The sequence below is a fragment of the Plectropomus leopardus genome, chromosome 19 (genome assembly GCF_026936395.1).
Source record: "Plectropomus leopardus strain MGB_pleo_1.0 chromosome 19, ASM2693639v1, whole genome shotgun sequence".
Taxonomy (NCBI): domain Eukaryota; kingdom Metazoa; phylum Chordata; class Actinopteri; order Perciformes; family Serranidae; genus Plectropomus; species Plectropomus leopardus.
The window spans coordinates 24,603,058-24,623,896 of record NC_142194.1 but is presented as its reverse complement, the minus strand read 5'-3'; the positions used below and the strand labels follow the sequence as shown (position 1 = coordinate 24,623,896).

The 20,839-nt window shown below is 42.7% G+C and overlaps 1 protein-coding gene across 3 annotated transcripts in view; it reads right to left on the bottom strand.

Annotated features, from left to right (window-relative positions):
- Positions 1-2,471: 2,471 nt before the first annotated feature.
- cacna1g (calcium voltage-gated channel subunit alpha1 G) overlaps positions 2,472-20,839 on the bottom strand; it is a 289,865-nt gene continuing 271,497 nt past the window's right edge. For 2 of the 3 annotated variants that reach the window (XM_088070554.1, XM_088070553.1), the window contains 6 exons: positions 18,516-18,938; positions 16,286-16,438; positions 11,917-12,039; positions 9,025-9,232; positions 8,569-8,738; positions 2,472-4,181 (listed from right to left, as the gene is read on the bottom strand). In XM_088070554.1, coding sequence (XP_087926680.1) covers positions 3,216-4,181; positions 8,569-8,738; positions 9,025-9,232; positions 11,917-12,039; positions 16,286-16,438; positions 18,516-18,938 — 2,043 coding nt within the window. In that variant the 3' untranslated portion in view covers positions 2,472-3,215. Of the gene's footprint in view, positions 4,182-6,876; positions 7,128-8,568; positions 8,739-9,024; positions 9,233-11,916; positions 12,040-16,285; positions 16,439-18,515; positions 18,939-20,839 lie in introns of those variants that run through there. The other variant, XM_088070555.1, reaches the window with a different exon arrangement.

Below are 20,839 nucleotides of genomic sequence, written 5' to 3'. Positions count from 1 at the left end.
TTGACGCATTAAAGGAGCAGGAACAAAGATGGAGCATAGAACACTGTATGCGGATAAGCCTGTCTAAGAAGTTCTGTTGTTCCATACATATCCTCTCATTTCTATAAAAGATATTCGAGTGATGAATCATGCTGCTTTTTTTGTCATAACAACTCAGACTAATCATTAAAAGCAGAGATGAATGCTGCAAAATAATGTGTCAGCACATCATTAGACACGTTTTCTTCTGATCACGCTCGTGACATCATGCTTCCTGCGTCTCTGCATTCGTTGTTTGTGTGTTCTAAAAGCAGACGGGATATGTTGGGCAGCAACCGCATTTGTCTCCTATTAATGCATGTCACAATAACGTACTGAGCAAGAGCTCATAGTGCAACAAGTTTTGCGTCATTCTCACTGTGCAATTAAGAAATTGTGCATTAAAAAAAAAAAAAGAAATTGTGCATTAAAAATTTCAAATAAAAAAGCTGAAAGCTGTAAATAACCTTTGCTATTGCTTGAGGAGAAGATGAAATTCCTGCTAAAAGAAGAACATGTATATATCCCTAGAGACTTTTTCCCCCTTTCTTTTCTGGCATTGATCCATATTATGGTTGACAATGTAGGGCAGCCAATCAGGGACCATGCTGTAGTTGATAAAGTAATATACAGGTTGATGTTTGCAGTACAATAATGGCAGCTCCTGAAGCAGCGAGTGCTAACTCTAACCTGCTTTGAGTAAACACAGAAATTAGTTAAGATATTGCAGAAATACAGTCAATAACAACAATTAAACAAGGACAAGAGGATGCACTCGTGGAGTTTCTCAGTTTTGCGATATACAGCAGTGCAGAGGCCCAATGAGAAATGGCTAAATATGCTGGAAACGCCAGTGTATTGCAAAAATCTCATAGGGATTGTTGTCGACGAGGTACACGTCATAGCTGTCTTTACGTCCATTGCGTCGCCCGGTGCAAATTGGCATTTATTCGCATCTTTGCATTGACTTTGCAAGTAATTTCACAAAGCAAAATGCTTGCATGACATTCAATGTGAACACACCGTAAGGCTGAATCCAGCCAACCTTCAAAGGAAACCCATTTCAGCTTCTTGCATCTGCTATCTTATTCTATTGGTCACTACCAAAAGCTCGTGAACATAGGTGAGGGTTTGGATGAAGATGGACCAGTGAAGCGACAGCTTTGTCTTCTGACTCTGCTCCCAAAGTGAACTGTTTCCCACAGTAACTTTTTAAACTTGACATTGTTGTGTTAAGCAATACTGAGATACGAGCACACTGGGATGTTCAACACAATTTCTCCCTGCTCCCCTATCCTCCTTTGGTCAGCTTTCTCATTCGAAACATTGTTCTGTGCCTGAGTACACTTGCATATGTACACACTGCCATATACGTGGTGGCGGTATGCTCATCATCAGCAATCTGCCAATACACACAAAGAAGAAGAAGCAACTAACTGCTTCATCAACTAGGCGCATTTGTTCGGTGCGGGGAGTGGACCCGGTGCTGCTTGGATACAAAGGTTTCAGAAGACAGGAGGCGCTGAGGGATTCCTTTACAACTCCACTCGCTGAATGCAACTTTTGGTCATCTGTGAGGTGAGAAACAGACTAGCTGTTGACTAGAATATTTTTTTAATTTCCACAGTGGATTTAAAAAAAAGCATGGACAAGCTGCCTAACCAGTGACAGGCACACACACATAGGATGGCACGGTTACTTTCACACCTGCTGCGGATCGTGCTCGAGTACACATTAATCGTGCCAGAAACCACCTTTTTAAGCTGTCTCCATCACGGTTTGTGTCTTGTGTTCACAAATGAACTGGACTTTGGGTTCAAGTGTACTTGGATCTGGGCCTGGGTTTCTAATGTGACACCACACCAGAACTGGAGTTGTATCCAAGGACCTTTTCTGACCTTATCTCATACTAAATAGGAGACTTCTGCCGTGACTTCATCCTGTCTACATTCATTCAATCACAAGATAGAGTGCAGTGATTGTTGGTAGAGATGGATGCACTAAGTGTGTTAATGTTACAATTTAGTCTTCCTTCAACCTCCTAAATATTGTCTCCGCTATTAGCAGTCTCCAGTGTCAGAGGAGAGTTCACCTCAGTCTCCTGAGGCAGAGTGTTTCTGCAGTGTCTATTCTTCACTCAGAGATTCAATGAGAGGAATGGACATCAATCTCTGATGTCAGGAGGGACATCGGTCGGCTGCAGACACACACCTGAACAAGAAAAGTTGGATTAGTACATTCTAAGAATAAGTTAGAGAAGAAGTTGGGTAAAAAAAAAAAAAAGCCACAGTAGAATTAATTTTAAGTTTTAGTGTTCTTGTCTGTCTCCACATCCCGCATACAGACACCTGAGGGGCTGTCACAGATACTCCAGAGAATCAAGCAATCACTGAAAAAACTTCAAGTGCAACTTCCTTTTCCCTCTAACAATCAAACCACCACGGTCTAATGCGTGTGCTTAAAAATCCAAGCTCAGTTTAATGACTTGTTTTTTTATATATATATTTATATATTATTCCTACAAATACATGGTTTTCAGCACTTTGAAAAACGTTCACTTTCCTCAGTAAACCAAGAAAGCTAGAAATATCCTACAGTGAAAAAAAAGACAAAGACAAACCATCTCTGACAAAAAAAGAAAAGAAAATCACAAAAAAGACATGGAAAATAAACAATCGAAAGAAATTAAAAAACAACATCCTGTACAAACACTATGGCCCAATAATTTAAGAAAATAGTGTCTCTAAAACGTTCATATTGCTTTGTACCTCCACCGATCGGGCACCCTGTGTGACATCACGCAGTTCAGATGGCGACCACAGACGGCGCCATGTCCCAGGGATGCTGATGTCACTCCAGAGGTAACGGGTCGAGCTGCAGCCGGCGGCGTGCAAGCGTTGCCGAAGAGAAACAGTCATGTTTGTGTTGTTTCGTGTGTTCTCTTCTTCTCTGGTTGTTTTGGCAGTAACAATACAAAGACAAGGGATGGTCACACTACTACAGTACTGCACTCCTTATGAAACCAAGGATGTTTTCACTGTTAGTTGTAGTTTTACCATTATTACTCTCTACAGCATTATTACTAGAACTATCACCATCACAGATACACGGTGTGCATCGTGTGTTTGTGTGTGTGGAGGGTTCGTCCGGCTGTGTGCGTGTGTGTGTCTGTGTGTTGCAGTATCAGTGTTCAGTGCTCAGAGCTTGTCTTCTCTGGGGAGAGTCAGTAGCTTGGGGTTGGTGTTTGGCGAGCCTCCGTCCTGTCCCGAACCCTCTCCGACCCCCAGGTCAAAGGAGTCCTTGGAGTCACTGGAGGGCGCCCTCCTCCTCAGGCAGGTGTCCCGGCTGGGCAGAGGAGGGGGCATCCCTAATCCCCCCAGCCCCATGCCCCCGAGCCCACCCAGGGGTAGAGGGTAGAGGCCGGACTGAGGCTCCAGTCCGTCAGGAGGGTCCACGGAGATGCACGGTGGGCTCATCTTCTTCTTGCGTCGGGGCGAGGGCAGCGAGGTCTGAGTGGAGGTCTGGATCTGCAGGCTGTCAGCCTGCGAGACAAAACCGGAGGAGGTGGAGGTGGTGCTGCGCTGAGGGCTGGACTCGACAGAGGAGCACACCTCTACAGAGTGGCGCCGCGGGTCGTCCAGCCAGGAGTAAGGGCGGGGGCGAGGCAGGGGGGTGCTGCGGCCCTGCGTGTCGGCGCTGTGGAACCTCTTGAGCTGCCTCAGACACGGACTCCGGCTCTCCTGGCAGCCCGCGTAGCTCCTGTAATTATCGCCACTGTCCTCTGCTATGACGTCATCGCTGCCAGCCAACCCCGCCTGAGTGATGAGGGACACTTCCTGGTCCACCTTCTCCTGTTGGTGCGGCCTGGCTGGTAAGGGGGGAGGAGGCGATGGGGAGGAAGGGGAGTAGGAGGCGAGGCAGTGCTGGTCGTGAAGCTGGGTGTGCACGCTGCTGGGGCGCGATTTAGGGGAGGCGCCTGGCGTGGCGGGGACCAGGCAGAGAGCGGGCTGCTGATGATGATGGGAGCAGGGGGAGAGAGAGGCGGAAGAGGAAGAGGAGGAGGGGGATGGAGGGAGGCCAAGAGAGGCCATATTCACAAGTCCTTCAGTGCTCTCCCCTCCGTCTGAACACAGGGCCTCCTGAGAATCAGTAGACACCGCAACCTGGAGGACGGGGCATGGAGGGAGAGGGGGAGGGCGGGATTAAATATTTAGGAGAGAAGGGCGATGGGGATGGGGGTAAATGTGCGGTGGAGGAAGGGAGGGGGAGATCGGAGGGATGAGAGGGGGAGACTAGTTAGTGTGAGGTGATGAGGATGAGAAGCAGTAGTTTGGGGTCAAAGTTCACAGTCTGGCCAGCGAGTCCTCAGAGTGCTCTCTGCTCGTCTCCCTGAAGGCAGCGTGGGCTTGAATCCCAATTGCAACAGTCAGCCGTGAATTATAACCCAGAGGTTACACCAGATTACTCAACGGCAGAATTCCGTATTACGATTTGTCAAGATAAGTTGGGTAAACAACCTTTGACATTATTGGATGTGTTCCTTGGTTTTGTGTTATTAATTTACTGCGCGGTGCTTCTGTTAGCCAGTGTTCTGTTTTCACAACTGATGGGAATATTTGTCAAAGCCCTCCTCCACTCTTTAGTGATTATTGTTCTTGCTTCATTTGGATTTCTGCGTGTCGCGGGACTAAATTATGTATGTGTAGAGTTTGTTTTCACATTCATCTGCTACAGGAGAAACGTTTCGCTGTGCTCGCCTTAAAGGTCCAGGTTGTAGGATGTTTTTGGTTTTAGTGCACAGGTTACAGAAGTGACATTTCTCCAGAACTACAGTGGCCGACTTGAACGGTGTATTTGTTTCTTTGCTTGGGGCATAGACTGTTTATAAAGATGGTCATGACAGCTCCCCTGAAGTGCAGCTTAAACATCACAATCACCTCCTTGTGGCTGGCTGCACTACACGTCAGTAAGCCAAAATAAAAACTCAAATCACGCCAAATACATTTCTCCCAAAGATGTTACTGTCAATTAAGGTAGCTCTCATCAGGTAAATGTTTGTTAGAGTGATTTTTTTTTCTGATGAGTTTGGGTTTAATGAGTTATTTAATTTTACAAAAAGGGGATTTTCTGCCATGACTGACAGCTATGTCTGCCAATCCGTGCACTTGCAGTCAACAGCACTGCTCATGATTAGTCAGATGGGTGTTTTCGCAGGAACTCCTCTATTGTGGTGACTGCCGCTGCGCAGAATCTGGCTCCGAAAAACATCGGCAGCAGCCATATCCAGGATGTTTTGGCTTCACTTTTGCATAGCTGGGGTAAGTGGAGACACATTGTCCATCTCTATATACAGTCTATGGTTAAGGTTACTGTAGAAAAAACATGGCCTACTCTGTGGAAGAGGACCTGCTCCCTATGTAGATATAAATGCATTTCCTGAAGAAAATGAGTGTGAATGCTGACATCTGAAATGAATATAAAAGAACTGCTGAATAGCAGAAATAGGAATCAAATTAACTAGAAAGCTAAAATGTTGACTACCCTGCTGAAATCCCCAGAGGCTACAATGTAAAACTGGCAGAACTGGAAGCTGAACTTTTAAGAAGAAGCTGAACTAGCATTCACACTTCACATGGCAGATCATTATGTATTTGCCTTAAAACACATCTTGATGAGACTTTAAAAAGATGTGATGAATGTAAAAAAAAACCTTCCAGAGAATTTTCATTGAAATGCTCCTTAACTTTGTTTGAATTATATAATCCAGACTTGTGTCATTTTCCCTGTAAGTCATGTTTTGCATCAGAGAAGGTTGTGACTGATGTTCATGATATTTCCATGTATTTCTCATCACTAAAGTTTACACTGATTTTCTTTTTGGGCGGAGGGAATCAGCTAATTGAGCGCTGGCTGACACAGTGAACTCTGAGCCACACCACCTGACCCTCTAACCTTTGACGGTTCACACAAAACCCTGTAAACCGACAGCAGTGCAGTGTGTTGTTCAATTTACAACCATATTCTCATCAGTGTTCCCGTCCCGTCATCCTTACCTCTGAACAAAACCGTCTACAGGGTGTGAGGCCAAAAGTCAGAGGGTGAGCATAACATGTAAATACTATAGGAGAGGAAGGGTTAGTCAGCACAATGGTTGCTGAAACTCAAAATAATGACTTGTGGAACTGGGGAAAGGAAATCATAATAATAGTTGAATATAATCGTCTTAAATAAGGTCAATTTAAGTGTCTTGAATTTATAAAAATGATGGTACAAAGCATGCATGAGTTGTTTTGGCACTTTGAGAAATATTTGGACTCATGGGTTCCCCTGCTTGAGCCTGAATGGTGGGACCACAGAGACACCTAGTGGTCCAAGATATCACAATCAGGTCAGACCAATCAGCAGCCACAGCACTACAACGCCAAGTCACAAATAATAACTGGACCATTACTAAGAAATAATCACCCTGTGGCACTTTTTAAAGTAAAGCAGGGTTAAGTGCATTAACTACTGCACTCTGGTGAACAACTATGTACTTTTTAAGCACTAGTCTAGTCAATAGAAAAGTCACAAGTGCTCCATCACAATGGTACTGCGTGTAAAAAATAGCCAAATGCATATGGACAGCACTCGCTGTTCTTTTGCAATCCCCTGAGTTATATAGTTTGTAGTAGTAGTAAGTGCACTGCATTGTTGGTAAATTTCTCAAGCATGTAACATCTTAGTCTGGCATGAATACATTCTATCACACAGCTGCTGAATAATCCACTGATGCAATGCCACAGCTAGCTCCTGCTGCTTTTATAGAAGGATTAATAAACTCAAAGTCCCAGTGAGGTTTCCTCCGGGCAGAGCTACCTGTTAGAGAGTTTAGATGCTTTGTGGCTGATGGTTAGCAGGAGACAAAAATCAAATGAGTGAAAAGGGAAAAGTAAAAAAGGAGGGAAGTCTGTGTTAATCTGTCTGTCTGTTGGGAGATGAACATGGAGTCCAGTGTTTCTGAAAGGCCCAGTGGTAGCTAAAGTCTGCTGTTTGTCGCTGTTTCAGAAACAGGAGTATCTGTGTTTGAGCAGGAGCTCAGGGTCGGGCGGCTTTTGGGCCCAACTGAGCTGAGGTCACAAAGTTAACAGATACAATATGGAAAATGAGTCAGCAGATCAGTAAATAACAGATAGGAATACCAGGAAGAAGGGAAGGAAGGAGGAGGAAAAAACAGTGAAACTGTTTAGAACATGCAGCAAGGAAAGAGATTTATGAAAGCTCTAAACCAGTTTTTCTCTGTAACAAGATCTAAGGGCCACAACTGGGGGAAAAAATTGATGTCAGAAGAATATAGTTGTAGTATTTTTTAGATTAAAGGACCATTGGTATATCAATTACTCACCTTGTGTTACCTTGAAGTCATTAAGAAATTTTTCTTGCACTCCTCCACAAAGAACGAAGGAAATGGAGAAAATCTGTGATGAGCTGAAGTTACAGGTTCCGTGTTTAACAACAGCAAAACCATAAAACAAAACATCCCTAAACAAACTCTCTTACAACTTGAGCAGTTTAATTCAAGTCTCATTTGTTTTTAACTAAAAGTGAAAGTTATCTTTGACTCCACTGATGAAAACAGTAATTTTATGTCACTGAAGATGTGAGCTGCTGCTCTACTGCTGCCTCCATCAGTTTGTTTGTGTTATTGTGTGAATACAAACTAACCCTTCAAAACAACACAGACACACAATAACATAAACAAACTACAGATGGAGGGAGTCGTGGACTGGATAGCTTTTGTCAATGGAGTCTGTTTTTGAAGAGCATAGATCATTTTCAGTTTGGGTTCAGTTCCCTTTAAGAAAGGGCTGTCTGTTTGGGAACATATGACCAGATAAATGAGACTTTGATTATACTGCACGAGTTGTGTAAGAGAGGTATACTTTTGATGTTGTTAAACACGGACCCATTTTACCACAATTTATCAAGAATGTTTTAAATTTTTGGATTCTTCTTTCACTGAGGAGGCATACAACAAAAACAAAGTTTTCTTCATGAATTTAAGGTAACACAAGGTAAATAATTAATATAGAAATGCTTATCTGGGGAGCGGAGTATTCCCTGAAAAGAAAATTAAAGATACATAAAGAATATTTCTCTAAATGTTATTTTACAATTACAACTCTACTTTTATGATAGAATTTTTTTTATCTCATCATTGAAACTAAAATCATGACTCATAACATTAAAACTTTTTCTCAGTATAAAACTTTAATAAAAAAACATTAATTCATTATTTTTTCCCCCCAACAGCAGCCTTAATACTCTCGAGGTTTTCATTTACACCAAACACCTCAGCACTCCAGTTCAGCTTCTTGTCTCTTCTAGGAAGATGCTTTAATCGGTGAAATCACCCTCCGAAGTGTTCGGCATGAATAAAAACTTGTAGAACAACGGGCCTAACTGACACAGAGAGCCACTGAGCTTTCATCACAAACTGCACAGAAACAAACGGGCCATAGATGTGATTTTGGAGAAAAGAGAAAATCTGAAAGAGTGTGATTTAGTCACCTGTCTGCGGAGCGTGCGGCTGAGTGTGTGTGTGCGTCTGGGAGGTGGTAGTCGTGGTATACTCTCCGAGTCTGAGTGGCTGTGGGGGCTGATGGGTCTGAAGAGGTCTGTGGGAACGGTCAGCTGCTGGGAACGCTCCTCTGGTTGTGAACGCACAGAGCTGCTGGAGCCTGCACACAAACAAGCACAGCACTGAATATGGAATAACAGCAGAACAGGTACAGCAGGTGTGTTTGTTCTCAGAGGAAACAACCTGAATCTTCCTGGGTTGATGTCAAACTGCATTATGTTACAAACCAAGGCCTCCAAAGTCCTAATGAGGTGTCACAAATTCCAGACCAAAACAATATATAAGCTCCCAGGCTACAAACTCTTGTCTTAGAAAAAAACATAAACAGTGTCCAGGTGTTTTGTCAGGGAGGGCTGTTATTGTGACATTTATTTGATATACATTACCTGATTGGGACCTGTGGGTGCCCAGTATGTGCTCAGGCCCCTGCGTCTGTGCTAAAAGATGTGCTGGAGCCAGGTTTGTGTTTCCAAAGGGCTGCACGGGGAGGAACATGTAGCTGTCGTTGGGCAGGGAGTGTGTGCGTCCCACCGTAGGCTTCCTGACGCTCAGCAGGTTGTCCTCAAGTGGCTCCCCGGGATCGAGCTGCTCCGGCTGGGAAAGAGAGAAGAGAGTCAGGATTCCTCTGGAGCTGGAATGACTGGGCTACTCTTTAACTCAAGCACTTTCACACTCTTTTCAACACATTCACAAGTTGATATCGTTCTAAGACAATGTGAGCAAAGAGGCGGTTGTCATCAGCATACACAGAGAACAGACAGGATCTTTTGCATGTTGGAGTTGACTGGCACAGAGCTGCCACAGATCACAGAAACAAGACCAAGCTAGGCTGAAATTTCCTTTTTTTTTTTCTTTTGTGCGCAAGTCACTGCGTCTTGTGTCTCCATTTCCCCCCGCAGTCATGTAACTTTAGCCTGCTCCGTGATTGTGTGTCAGCTGGGGCAGTGTCCTGCAGCCATTACAGAACCAGTTCACACTCATCACAGAGCTACTGGAGCTCACTTTGCGCCCCAGTAGCAAACGCACGACAGGTCAGAGAGGAGTGAGAACTACCACGACGACAGGAGACAGTACAAACACGGAAGACGACTGATAGGAAAGGACCACGAGAAAAGACATGGACTCACATGTAAAGCACATAGGAAAAGGACAGAAAACTGAGGAAAAGAAAAAGGAAGGAAAAGAAGGTTACAAAGAGAGAGATAAGAGAAAAATAAGAGTAGAGACAAAGGAGAGAAAACTGCAAACTGGCGGGTGAGGAGGCGTACTACTCTACTGGACTGGACTGGACTGGACTGGAGAGTAACACACATTAGGCTGGAAAGGTGGAATGAGAAAGAGAAGAGAAAGTTGGAGGGCACATGGTTAGATTCACCAGGGTCTTTCAACGCCTCTTGTACACCTCTGCTTCCTCACTCCCACCTTTCTTTGAGTGTACGTCCCAGCACAGTCTAAGTCCTGTGTCGGCCCGGATTCTCTGCTTCTGAGACTGCCAAGGTTACCGTGACCCTCTCTGGGGAAGACACGTGACCATTCGGGAGTGATGGAATCATTAATGAGCCAAAGTGGTTGTTAATTATATTCTGACACCCAGTTGACATTTAATTCATTTTCAATTTAAAGGGAAGATGTCCTTTCAATGACAGAGCCCAGTGGGACAGGACAGCATGAGGAATCTATGGATGAATCCTTGTGAGGATGCATACATAAGCCTCAACGCATGACAACTGACAAATAATGGATGAGGTGGTGACAAAGAACGCTATGATGGAAAGCAGTGGTGTTCCCTCCTGCGAGTCTATTATTTTCCCGAGTGAGACATTTTGGATGCATCATTGTGCTTCCATGAGTGCAGCTAGCTCCATTTGTTTTCCATGCAGCATACAGTAAATAGAGTTGCAATTGTGTGTCTATAATTGGAAACTTCTGTGAAAATAACTTTTTTTTCGTCATATTTGCTTAAACTGTCACTATATTCTGAAAGAAGAACATGAGACAGTCCTTGATAAATATCATTTCGGTGTACTGTTTGGCTGTAAAATGCAAAAGTAACGGCAACTTAAAGGACCAACTTTCTAAATTTACAACTAAACAGTGCACTATAATGTTTCTGAACCCATTTGAGGCGAGAAATATAGGCAATGCAGGTGGGTGATTGATAAAATATTGTATCTATACTATTATAGTATTTAAGATGCCAAGTCATTATTTTTAGATAAGTTACTACTTATTTTGCAAAAAATTACTTATTATTTTGAGATACTGAGTCATCATTTCGTTCTCCCCATGACGGTGTGGCTTTTCTCCGTCCAAAAACCTGCAGGTCAGGTTAACTGTTGACTCTATATTGGCAGTAGGCGTGGCTTTGAGCTCGAATGGTCGTGTGTCTGCATGTGTCATCCTGTGGTAGTGTGGTGATCTGCCCAGAGTGTTCCCAAACTCTCGCCAGGTGTCAGCTAGGATCGACACCAAGATCTCTGCAATGCCAGGTTACTGAATCGGACAATAGACCAAGGCTGTTTAATATTTGGTAGTTTGTTTCAGAGATAGTTTGCTCTGTCTTGACCTATAATATCTCTGCTTTATCAGCATTTAGCTGCAGGGAAATTTTGGCAGTTGGGTGGGTTGACATTATTCTGCTGATCTTTTGTAAGGTCATTGCTTAGATAGATAGACAGTAGATAGACAGATCAACAATCACAGTAACACAGTGTATTACACATTTTACATGTCAGAATTTCCTCTTGCATTGGGGCACTGACTATATGATATGGGGGGCTGAATTTCATGAAAGAATTTTATCAGACCACAAATGAGACAAGAATTTCCTAGCTAGTCTTTTGGATTTTCCTGAACTATTCATTCTAAGTCCTTCACATAGAAATCAGTCCACAGGCTATAACAGGCTACCGGGAAAGTCAAAGCAGGTCTCAGTTTTTAAGTAAGGCTTCAATCCATTCACCCATGGCAAAAAAAAATACTTTATACATGTAAAAAGCTACACACAGAACCTTTTATATGAAAAAAGTTAATTACAGCGGCGCTAATTTTTGTTTCTTTTGTTTCTTGTAGGACTACAGGTGAAAATAAGCTGTTAAGCTAATTTAGCATCCAATTAGTTTCCCCATCAACCTAAATTTGTTACACCCCAGTGTGTGAGAGTAGTGGGGCAACAAGTGGCTTTGAAAGTGCCCTGGGAAAGGAAACACTACAAGATACTGCAGAGGGAAAGAGGAGGCAGAAGGATGAAGAGAGAGAAAGACAGGAACTGTCAGTACATTGCATTCCAGACTGGTTAGAAAGAGGGGGTTAAAATCGTCAGGGGCCGAGTCGTCTGTCAGAGCTAGGGACCAGGATTTCTCAGAGGCCAGAGACAGAGCTTCCATCTCCGCTAGAGGGATCTAGGCAGGAAGAGACAACGGCTGGTGAGCAGAGAAAACAAACGCACACTCCGTGCAACAAACAAAGATAAGGACAATACACACAGATAAGACCTGCAGCTAACAGGAAAATACATGTTTGAAACAACATTTATAAAACTGAAAGTGGAAGACAAGCTGAAATTTAAACCACATGGCCAACCACCTTAAGACTTTTAATCTCCCTATTTTTGTGTTGTGGGGTTACCAAGAGTCATATCATGACAGGGTCCAAACACATACACACACAGCCTGATGAATCTGACAGACTATGTGATGCCAATGAGACCAATCACACTCACTCACAGCAACAAACAAGCCAATAGGATGGGGAATTATACGGTGGCCGATAGGGGCAAACACGCTGCTTCTTATGAAAACATGCAAATAGACAGAACGCGAGCGAATTAAGAAAACATCTTCATCAATTTGAGGACACATGCACAGCAGAGAACACGCTGCAAATATCACAACACAACACATAAAGAAAATGTGCCACAACACATCACAACACAACAAAAGTGTTTCCAGAGGACACCTGATGGTGATGTGTTTGCTTTGGCTGTGGTTTGTGTCTTCCTTTGCTGGAGTTGGCCAGAGCCCTTGAATAGAAATGTCAATTTGCTTGTGTTTTGTCTGTTTGCATGTATTTTCACACGTTGCAGTGTTTGCCCCTGTCAGCCACTGTAGAATCATTTATATTGTATGCACTGTAATGCACAGTCAGATTCAAAATTGCAGAGGCTTGGTGTGAAACAAAACGCCTCTAAGTGCCTGTCCTAGTCTTGATTTAATTCACATTACTGAGCGTGCAGAGTTTGGCGTCAGTCTTGCTTTGTTTAGAAGCTTTGGGCGTCTGTGGCTCCTGTAAGCGGAGCTGCTGTATATTTGGCCTTGTACCTGCTTAACAGGGGAAATGCTTTCTGACAGGCTAATGGGCCATCTGAGCGAGGAGGGGCAAGACCTGAAACTCAATGGAAAACACTTCTGCTAACATATCAGAGTCAGAGAAGAGGCCCATGGCATCTGATAATGACATCTCAGTCCCATTTAAAGCTTTTAGAAGATGGGGTTTTGCAATGCTAATGTAATTGTCCAAAATTTGTCTTCAAATGAGGAAAAGAGGCACCGAGATGCATTATTCAGTGGTGCAGTGATCCATAGCTTATTGATTGAGCCATAACTCTGCAGACTTGTGTGTAAGAGTGTGATCTCTTCTCTTCAGGAATGGTGTGTATAACTGTCTGGCAGAGGACAGATTCACATACATGAACATGCCATGCATTATGTACATAAAGACAGTAACAGAGGAAAACAGTGCTAAACCATGTCACTGAGGCTGCTGAACCAGACCAAAAACCTGCCAAGCATGAATGAATATAAGTGAGTGGAGACGTGAGCGAGGGGATGAGATCATAGCTGAGGCGGGATATGACGCACTGCACTGTGGTGGGCAACAAGGCTGGTTAGAAAGGGGGAAAATATTCAATGTGGAGGAATGCCAGGACGGTAATGGCTGTAGGGCTGCACGATATGTACAAAACATCAAATGCTTTTCCATGAATTTATGAAATGAGGTTCTTAATATATGCAGAGCTGTCTTTGACTGTGCAGGCCAGGAATTCTCTACTCGACAAACTTTATTCATCTTTAAGTAATTTAGTCTGATATTGTGTCATAAAATGTTATTTTCATTAATACATATGGAGAATTCGGCCAACAGTGGTGAGATAATTTCACCTGTTCTCAATAAAATTCAATCATTTCAAGGGTGAACCAAGCTCATCTCCATACTACACTCCCTTAACTTAAAGGGTCAGTTCACCCAAAAATATATATATTTTAAAAAAACACTTAACTACAGCACAATAAACCTTTTTTTCTTTTTGCTTGAAATGAAATATATTTGCGACCTGCCGACCTCTAATCACGTCAGTTAGTGAGGATCATTTCAATCAAAGTGTGATTCTCCCTTTTCAAAGGCCTGATTAGGGCTCCAAGCAAACTTGGGCGGTATAATGGTATTACGTTACACCAGGGTATTAAGAAATCCTGAAGTTATGTTTTTCAATACCGTCATAAATATAGGTGCTCCTCTTTCTATTAAACTTATTTTAGGTAGTGCACAGCATGCACCACCAAAGCTCAGTCTCTGGTCTCTATTGGTAGAACAAACAGCTAAGCTGAAAAACACCCACCCAAACCTAGCTCTAAGAAAATGAGAATGTCTGAAAAATATGCATGATTTTGAAAAGCATAATTTGTACTGATATGATGTTGAGAATTACAACATGTTATTTCTATGGCCTAGAAAAGTTCAGTCAGGATTTGTGAACATGAGCTAGTCTCTCTCAAAGCTAGGACCAGAGACGTCAGTCTCGAACGTGTCATCAAGTTAAGTCTGAAGCTGCTCCATAGACTATGAACAGAACCTGATTTAGTGGACCCACAGAATGTTTTTTTTTTTTATAGCCAAATGAGATTTATTTTGTTGTTGTGATCTCAGTTCTGAAACATACAATGTACCCATACAGACCGAATCACTGTGACATTGTGTTAACAAAAGTCTCTTTTGGGTATATAACTGGCTGGTTATTCTAATAGCAGAGATATGTAATATTAACATACTTGATGATTTCTGTTGTCATTTTCAGCCATGCCAGTAACATACAAAAATGAATAGTTAATTAAGGTGGTGTCATAGTTCATGTTTCTGCTGTGCCTAATTTTTGTACTTTTTTGCATTACTCTCACCTTCGATAAACCAAATCCTCTGGCATGGAAGCTAAGGAAAATACTGCTGTGCATGGGACTTACACTGATAAGTTGTGTTTGGGTGTCTTTTTTGGTGGCTAAAAGCTAACTAATTGAGGCAGTGTTTGCTTGTCGCTGTTTGATTTCATGTATAAGACACAAGGATTTTATGCAAGAGTTATTGTACATAAACATTGTGATTTGATCTATACTCAGAACATTCCCCTGGGTGCTCTCAGTGTCATCTGGAACATCTTTTAACATTCACTGTCTATGGAGCAGCTCCAGACTTTATACTCAATTACATTAGAAGTCTGAGGTTTGGCACTTTCATAGACCATAGGGATAACATGCTGTAATTTCAGAATTAGGCTAATGCCCCCTCTAAAGGGAAAACACATTTTCAGCATGGTCAGTACACCTAAATACAAAATCAATACATCTGAATTACTTCCCTGCAACTCAGAATATTATGTTCACTGGCACGCAGATAATATCCTACAAAAAACAAGACTGACTCAGTTTAACCAGAGGAGGTCAATAAAATTGTGTTTGTGTTGCTCACAGCACTGGAAAATTACATTTAATACACAACATCTCTCTCTCAAGGATCATTGTTTCCTCTGATAATCCACAGAACACTGTGTGGAAGATTTTCATAGGGACTATTTTCTCTGTGGAAAGTAGTTCCAGTGAGTTTGTAGATTATCCAAAGTGATTAGGACATTGTTTATGAGAGGATACGCAGCTGTATAATTTTTAACATATGATTATGAAAATGCTGTGAGCACAACAACAGCCACAACCATGGTTTCATTCACCTTTTTTGCACTGGGAGTGGAGGCATAAATGTTGGAGATATGTTGAAACTTATGACAGACCAGTGAAACTCAACTTACAGCTGGCAGGTCGAATCTGAATCAGGCTCCCCCCGACCATTTACTAACTCATAATAAAAATAAATTTTCAAACTGGGAATTGTTTCTATACATTTAGTACATATAAGGTGTAAAAGTGCAAAAAGAAACAATCTAAAATCCTAGAAATTTCCTTAAGTCCTAGAAACATGTATGAAACTGCTGCGACTGGCCCCTGTCCTCCTGACCTCCTGTCATTTTGCAAAAGTGGTGCCCAGGCAAAGCACATTGAGAATCCCTGGGCTAGTCTATTTATATAGCTTCAAACCACAAGGAAAATTAATTCCTTTTTATTTGGGTGAACTGACCCTTTAAAGGCATAATCCCTTGTTTTTAGAAGGTCTTTGTGTAAAATTGCATTGAAAACAAGAAATATGATTGTATTTAGCCTTGTGCAACGGGAAAAAATACTATCTGTAATCTTTTGTAGATTTATCATTTTGAATTATAATTTGCTTTCTTATGATAACTTGTGCAGCCCTGAACATCAGAAAGAAATTAGACCCGCTTGACGTATGAAATGGAGGAGGTGAGTCAACATTCTGGTGATTATTGACCTTCTTGTCGCTGCTGTGCTTGCTGGGCTTGGGGGGCAGCGCGTAGTAGTGGCAGATAGAGCCGGACAGGTTGTCCATCAAACTCAACTCTCCTTCCATTGAACCCTGGATGACCAGGGAGACCGAGTCAAACTGCGCTCTCCGTTGGACAAACTTAGATAATGCAGAGTGAGAAAAAGAAAAGCAGAGTGAGCAATAGAAGAAATGAGAAAGAGAGGGATGGCAGAAGATATAGAAAAAAGGACAAGAACAGGGGAAAAGAATGACAAAAGACAGAGACACATGAATAAATGTTGAAAGAGTGGAACACAAAGAAAGAAAGGGAAGGAAAAAGACAGTTGATCAGGTAGAAACAAACAAAGAAAAACAAGACAAAAGAAACACATCCAACAAACACCAGAGCTATATTCTGGCTACTCTCCAAACCTGTTTTAACTAATTAACTTAACACTTTAATGTTATGACTGAATATATATACCCTCTTGATAACCAACAACAATCACAGGCTGTCATGTGTTATCATTTAGGTCCACAAGGGGGCACTACAACACCATAGTAGAACTGTCCTTCCACAGGGCAGAGAAGAGATTGCGGCTTAGCCACACATGTTTTAGGAGAGTGGTGGAGGAAGACTGATAACATCTTCGAAGGGAAACACATCAATAGCGAGACCTCTATTTCCTATCCCCACAAAGTTCCCCGCTGTCTGGAAATAGCTGTTGAAGTTAACAACAAGACCCTGTGGTCTAGCTTTCCCATGGCACTGTGACCTGTCTATGACTGGCATGTCCTCCACAGGGACCAACCACACACACACGCACGCACACACGCACGCACACACGCACGCACGCACGCACACACACACACACACACACACACACACACACACACACACACACACACACACACACACACACAGAGGCATGAACAAAAACACAATCTGAAAACCATGCTGATATGGGACAGTATTGGTTACACTGAATAATGCAGTCCATTTTATACAATTGTGGCCTTAATTGTGGATACATCATACATGAATGTAACCACTTATGTTTTGAAATGATGCCAGAATGTGTAGCGAATATGTCCTAATATGGCCACATCCGCTATAGTTTGTAAACATATGGGCTATTGCATGGAGACAGTGAAGAGACATTCCTCCCAAGAAATCCATTACTTCAAATACTATCCATAAAGCTCAGTGTCCCTCAGTAGGGGCCAGAGAGTTAACTAATGGTTTGAACCAGAGTCAGAACTAATGACCGGAGAAGTGGGGGTCATCTGACTGGCCTTACAGCTTTGCCCCCAGCAGGAACTGACCTCAGAGCATCTGTCATGTCATGCAGTATGCTGAGTGGACCATTGAGAATCGAGCAATCTGACCTACACAATATATGAAGGCGTGTCTCTCTTTTACTTGTGTGCAAAAGAGTGTACATCTTATAAACACACTCAGACAGAGCAGCCCGTTCTCATTCCAAAGTCGTCAAATAATGCCGCTTTGTCAGTGGTTTAACACCAAAATCACTGATTTGGCCCTGTTGCAAACTGACGCTGCTGGGCAGTGTCAGTTTGCAACAGGGCCAGACAGTGTTTTGATATGGTGCCGGTCAGCCAGGCGGCAGTGTGATATGTGAACAGATGGAGCCAGTTTATAACGTGGCTCGATGGTACCTGTGGCGGCCATATGATACGCCACTGGACAGCATCAGATTTAAACTCTGCTGATAATGATGTAATATATGGCGCTGGAAAGTCTGTATATAGTGGTGGATGGGTCCAAGAAACCCCAGACTTTTACCCAGGAGCCCACTGCTTGCTTCCTGTATCAATGTAGAGCCAAACTATTATGTTTTTTCTCTAACCACGTTATCGTTGATGTCCTGGGGTTGGTTGCCACATGCTTTTGTTGCCTAAATCTAACTATGTGCTTTTGTTTTCATCACAGCATCAACAGCAGACCCAGGAGGATACTTACCCTGTACGTGAAACCAAAAGTCCACTGACAAAGCAGTGTCATGTGACATCTTGGGATGAGAATGCATTGACTGACATGACTTTCTTAGCAGTGTGATCAAGGCATTTAAAGCTAAGGCATGTAGCTACAGAGTTGAACACTACAGGGTTTTGGCAAGTATCCTCAGGGATATCATAACAAAACAACTAAAAAAGCACACTGTCTAACACACACACACACACACGTACAAACAACACCAAAGAGATTCCTTACCTCTAGTGGGGGATCCAGGCATGAAGGGGGGTCTGCTCTGATGTTTACAGTGTCTCTGGTTATATCAGCAGTGGGTGAGTCCATAGGACCGTCTCTTTCCTGCTCCCTGTCCCCTCCTCCAGTGGACCTCCAGGGTGAACCCCCAGAACTGGATCTGTCCATGCCCAGTGCTAGAGGGGTGAGCTGGGGCGACCTCGTCGCCATTTCCCCCGCTTCCAACTGGCGCTCCAGCTCTAACTCCGCCTCCAGCTCCGCCTCTTCCTTGGCTTCTTTGTTGCTCTCCTCCAGGTGCTTCATCAGGACAGCAATGACCACGTTGACCAGGACAAACTGAGCGGTTAGAACGAAGGAGACAAAGTAGATGGGAGAGACCACAGTGTTGTAGCAGGTGCTGGTGTCCTGGGCGCAGTCCCTTAATGTGTCCTGGAAGAAGCATGAAAACATGACATGAGCATATCAGCTAAAGCTTTTGCAGTAAGCAGTGCTCTACACAAACTAATATCGCTACTGGATGATTCTGCAAAATCCTTAATTACATTCAAAATGGACAACTTTGAATGCCCAGTGGCAATATTTTATTTTTTAAGAGATAGCAGTCAATCAGTCCTGATATGTCTTGACATCTATTGGAAGGTTTGCCATGACATTTTGCACAGATCTTTATGTTGCCCAAAGGCAAAAGCCTGCTGACTTTAGTAATCAGCTTTTCATCTAATGCCAGGTCAAAGTTTCCACTTATCCAGTAAAAATACATCGATATCTATCATACTGATTTATTATTGGCACCAAATTAAGCAACGTCATTAATGGCTCCCTTATGATGTCTCCTATAATGACTTTGATGATATCCTTATTCATGCCACTTCTTTATTTTTTATTAAGGTCATTCAACAATTGTTGGAGGGATTGGCATGAAATTAGGTAAACACATGTATTTCTTCCTCATAGGGCCGAGTATTGCTTAAAAATGATAATACCAGTGCCCTTAAAGTGACACCAATACCAACAGAGTATTTCATTCGATACCTTGGAGTGGTGTGTAGTAAGCCATACTCTTAAACTTTTTGGTGGCATCTTTGCCAGTGAAATACTAACGCTAGACTGTATGGATTGTAGCTGCTGCTGTGGGTATCTGAGCTCCATGCCAGGGACTGCTGTGAGAGTCCACCTGGCATCATACACACAACGCTAACTGTTAGCATCAGGCAACAGCTAATGTTACTTTACAGTAAATAATGTTTTTTTGCGACAGAGTCAAGCCGTTTCGGTGTTTGTTGGGACCTTTTAACAGTTCAGTGTCAGACGTTAGCCGCCACTTCTGTGTTAGGTCGCACAAAACAGGAAAACTTTTTTTTTGCCGGCTGTGGCTGTGGAGATGGCGGCATAAGGAAATTTGCTTATCCAGTGGGAAGTCTGGACGCCCTGGGATCAAAGCACCAGCACAGAAAAGGATGGAATGTAGGAATCATATAACTGGAGATGTTTCAATACTACCTGGTCATGATACCAAGCCCTGCCCCCTCAGAAGGAACTGTAATCACATTAGTGACCCCCTAAATTGTTATCTAGTGCCACCATCTGGTCAAAACTTTAATTTGAGCAAATACAAAAAACCTGACATTCTCATCAGCTTCAGCTGTATGTCATGTATTTGCTAATTAGAAAATATTAGCATGCAAACACCCTAAACTAAGATGATGAACATACATAATGCCTAAAAATCTAAATCAGCTAAACACCATCACTATTATTGTATGCATTTTAGCATGCTGACATTAATATTTAGCCTGTGCAGCCTTACATAGCTCTTTTTGTGGCTGCTGTATCCCTGCATTAATAACTTCAGCCACAGTATGGTTGGGAAAAGATGATGTTGATAGTGCCAAAAGACAAAAAAACAGGTCACAAAGTCAGGTCTCTGTTGTGAAAGTAATGCACTACATCCATCAACACGACCTCCACACTCTTACTTTCTGCTTCACCACATAAAGGGCACAACACTACTTCTGGCACTGAATGTTGGCAGGGGACTGTGCTGCACAATTGTCCAAAATCAACATGTATTTTTAAGGGACTGAAACAGACACAAAGATAATAGACAAACAACCATAAAAATTATACATTATATTGAGGTAACTTGCAGTGTATCTGCCACTGTTTTGTCTTCGAGCTAAAATGTGAGCAAATCTAGTGCTAAAAGAATACAACAGCTAACATTTACTACCAACTGTTATTGGTAGTACAGAAGATCTACAACCAGCAAAATTTCAGGGTGGACACAGAAGATAAGTAGCACCAATTCAGTATCTGACCAAATGTCTTCC